The sequence below is a fragment of the Plectropomus leopardus genome, unplaced genomic scaffold (assembly GCF_008729295.1).
Source record: "Plectropomus leopardus isolate mb unplaced genomic scaffold, YSFRI_Pleo_2.0 unplaced_scaffold11224, whole genome shotgun sequence".
Lineage (NCBI taxonomy): Eukaryota > Metazoa > Chordata > Actinopteri > Perciformes > Serranidae > Plectropomus > Plectropomus leopardus.
Window position 1 is genome coordinate 1 of NW_024611867.1, and position 3,452 is coordinate 3,452.

The 3,452-nt window shown below is 48.5% G+C and overlaps 1 protein-coding gene across 4 annotated transcripts; it reads right to left on the reverse strand.

The window, feature by feature from the left end:
- Positions 1 to 73: 73 nt before the first annotated feature.
- LOC121963425 (protein NEDD1-like) lies at positions 74 to 3,446 on the reverse strand. 4 transcript variants are annotated; one of them, XM_042513711.1, is made up of 8 exons: positions 3,090 to 3,446; positions 2,309 to 2,510; positions 2,085 to 2,208; positions 1,729 to 1,857; positions 1,572 to 1,622; positions 1,049 to 1,138; positions 547 to 713; positions 74 to 466 (listed from the first exon to the last, which is right to left on the reverse strand). In XM_042513711.1, exons 1-8 carry the CDS (start codon positions 3,341 to 3,343, stop codon positions 173 to 175), a joined length of 1,311 nt encoding a protein of 436 aa, XP_042369645.1. In that variant the 5' UTR covers positions 3,344 to 3,446; the 3' UTR covers positions 74 to 172. The 4 variants fall into 4 exon arrangements, with proteins under 4 accessions (XP_042369645.1, XP_042369643.1, XP_042369644.1 ...); XM_042513709.1 differs by having other exon boundaries at positions 1,560 to 1,622; XM_042513710.1 differs by having other exon boundaries at positions 1,729 to 1,860.
- Positions 3,447 to 3,452: the final 6 nt, after the last annotated feature.

The window sequence follows — 3,452 nt, forward strand, 5'->3', positions numbered from 1 at the left end:
CCTCTACCTCTGCACCTCTGTGGTGTCAAAGTAGAGCTGGTTGATCAAAAAAGAGCCAGTGGATGTCCTAAAATCCTAAAAATGTCTTGAAACCCCATTAACGTCCAAAAATCCTAAATTTCTTAAAACCCTTAAAACGTCCTAAAAAGGAACATTGTAAAATCGAGACGTCTTAAAATGCTCTGATATTTGAGAAACGTCCTGAAACCCTGAAAAACCTGTCCGGGACCTCTGTGACGGGCCCCTGGACTCTGGCCCCCGGCCTGCCTGCTGTACCTGCCATGGTGGGCGGAGCTCCCTGGACAGGTGAGTCGTAGCTCAGCTGAGCCTGAACGCCGTTGGCCCTCCTGAGGCTGGGCTCCGGAGTGAAGAAGGGCGGGGCCGGCTGGCTGTGACTGGTCTGCTGGGTGGCGGTGGGCGTGGTCGGCCCCTCCCCCTCCACACTGGAGCTGCTGGTTTTGTCCGACTGTCAACAGAAAGAGTCGCTTGTTGTTTATTGTTTGTTGTGAGACTCTGCGGCGTCAGACTGAGGTCAGAGGTCAGCACCTTCCTGGGGTCACGTGGCTCGGCGTCCGCGGCGTGGGCTGGCTCCTCCTCTTTGATCGGGGGAGGGGTCTGGAAGGCGGACAGCGGGCTGTAGCAGCGCCCTGCGGCGCCCACCAGGGGCGTTCCCAGGGGGGTCTTCCTGTGCGAGGTGGCCCCTGAATGACAGTCTGGAACACAACGATGACGACATTTCAAAACTTTTCATGACCTTTCAAGGACCCCTTTTTTTTTTTTTCATGCCCCACGTGCCCGACATTTATCAATAATTTTAGTTTTTAGTCTGTGATAAATGATGTCGTTTTGATATTTAAAGAAATGAAGATTTCCATGACCCTGGAAACCCTGATGAAGGTCTCTGTTAACAGGCTGAAGTCTCCAACCAGTGGAAACCAGTAAAGACCAGTAGAAACCAGCAGAGACCAGTGGAAACCAGTTAAGACCAGTAGAAACCAGTTAAGACCAGTAGAAACCAGTAAAGACCAGTGGAAACCAGCAGACTGACCTTCTCTGACTGGGGAGAAGATGTCCAAACTGGCCCGACCGATGACCTGCTGTCCCTCTCCTTCTCTGGACAGCATCTCCAAACTGGTAACTATGGAAACATAGCATCACAGTTCAGAACCATCATCATCCCGTTAGAGTTTAACCCTCCAAAACCCGAGAAACGACGAGCAACTTAAAAGGTAATCTGGTAATAACAAATTCACCAGATAGAAAATAAAAAAAGAAAAGAAAAGAAAGAAAAGAAAATATATCAAATAAATAAAAACACATACAGAAAAAAGCAAACTAGCTTAATAAACTCACCTCAGGAAAGCGCGTACAAAATTCTACGTTCTTCCTGAAGCTTTGTTTAGTAAGAAATGATTATTACGTTTTTTTTTCATCCCGAGTTGCTCGTTCTGTTCCTGATTCATGTTCTCGGGTTTCAGACGTTAAAATGATCGTGAAAGGCTTGTGAACGCAGCACGAGAAAACACACGTCGATCCTGCTGTTAAAGGGTTAAACCGACTTCCTGTTGTACCGTGTGTTCTTCCAAACGGCGTGTCTCCGGTTGTCCCGTGGGTCCCGCAGTCTGGACGAGAGGACAGGTGGACAGAGGGAGACAGAATTTTAACTGAGAACAAACATCACTTTGAGGACATCAGAGCAGACAGTGAACGCATCGTCAGAGCTCCGACCTTCCCGAGCCGGAGAGAAGACGTCCAGGCTGTTTCGTCCAACGCTGCTGAACTTGTCCACAACCGGAAGCTGCTCCGTCCCCTGCTGACCTTCGGCCTCCCGGGACGCGACCTCTGCGCCGGCGCCGCCTGCTGGACACCACGCCGTTAGTGCTGATCGATGGATTTATTGATTGTTCTCAAAATGTCACAAAAATCCTAGAAACATTTTAAAATCCCTGAAATGTCCAAAAACCTAAAAATGTCCAAAAACCCAAAAATGTCCAAAAATGCTAGAAATGTTCCAAATCTCAGAAATGGCTTAAAATCCTGAAAACCTCCTAAAATCCTCGAGGCGTAAATCCCTCTGAGCTCACCTGTGCCTGTGACCTGTCTGTGGGGGGCGGGGCCCGTGGCGGGGGCGGAGTCCGGCTGGCTGTTTGACACCTTGATGGAGGATCTCTTCGTGCTGGCGATCTTTGTGGATCCCAGTTTGCTGGACTGGAGTCAAAAAGACAGGAAGTGATGTCATGATTGACTGACTGTACTCTAAACTCAGGAGAGCGTTAAAGTCTGAGCGCCGCCGTCGCTCAGCTGGTACCTTGTGTTTGTTGGCGTTGCTCTGGAAACGAAGGCAGGTGACGGAGGTTTTGTGCGCCGCGGTGATCCTGGTGGGGGCGCCGGAGTTCCTCAGGTCGTAATGGTAGATCTTCCCCTGAGTGGATCCAACCACCAGACCGGTACCGTCCGGAGTGAAGTCCACCGCGGTCAGGGGACCGTCCACCCGGATCGACCGCAGGACGCTGGAGGAGGTACACGAGCACGCACACGCACACACACGCACAAACACACGCACACAGAACAGATTCAGAAAATTACTTTTAAAAGCCAAAGAAAACTTTCAATGGAAAAAACGTATATTTAAAACGATGAATTAACCCTTTCAAAGTGTCTTGATTTCTGTCAAAAACACGGGAAGCTTTTACAAGTTACAAAAAAATTAATGAAATTTACTGGAAAAAAGAAAAGAGAAAAAACGTTTAAGTCAATAAAAAAGGGTTAAAATAAAAAAGAAAAAAAAAATTTAAAATAAAAATAAAAATACATTTTCCTGTATATCTTTTTTTAATTAATTGTAAACTTTGAATAATTTCTCTCTTTCTGTAAAAACTAATTTTCGGGTTTCTTGGTTTAAGGTTCAAACGCTCGTGAAAAGCGTCTGAACGAGAACACCGATGTACCTCCGGCTGTCCGAGGGTTAATATCTTTTGGACGGTCGCTTGTTTTAATAATTCGATTTTAACGGTAAAATGTGAAATTACTGCAGCGAGCTGCAGATAAATGGTGATAATCATCAATAATCAATAAGAACCGTGTCTCACATCCTGCTGGCCGTGTCGTAGCAGACGATCTTCTTGTCCAGACCGACGCTGACCACCAGCAGCTCGCTCGCGGGCGAGAAGGCCAGACCGGAGCCCGGCGCCTTGTGGGCGCCGTCAAACACGTGCAGCTCCTTCTGGGTGTTGGAGTCCCACAAGACGACGGCGCCGCTGTCCGAGACGCTGCCCAGCAGGGAGCGCCGCAGCGGGGACAGCCTCAGGTCATGGACTGGCTGAGGACGGGGACACGGGGACATTTTAGAGAAATAACAAAGAGCAGAAAGAGTTTCATCAGAGGACGTTTAGTTCCTGAGTACGTACACACACACACACACACACACACACACACACACACACACACACACC

Bases quoted from the DNA above. Each gene is read 5' to 3' on its own strand.
- LOC121963425 (XM_042513708.1), bottom strand. From the start codon at position 3,343: ATGTCCCCGTGTCCCCGTCCTCAGCCAGTCCATGACCTGAGGCTGTCC. The intron at 2,511-3,089 runs GTGAGACACGGT...TACCTCCTCCAG, and splicing joins TACGACACGGCCAGCAGGAT to CGTCCTGCGGTCGATCCGGG. The intron at 467-546 runs GTGCTGACCTCT...TTCTGTTGACAG, and splicing joins AGCCACGTGACCCCAGGAAG to TCGGACAAAACCAGCAGCTC.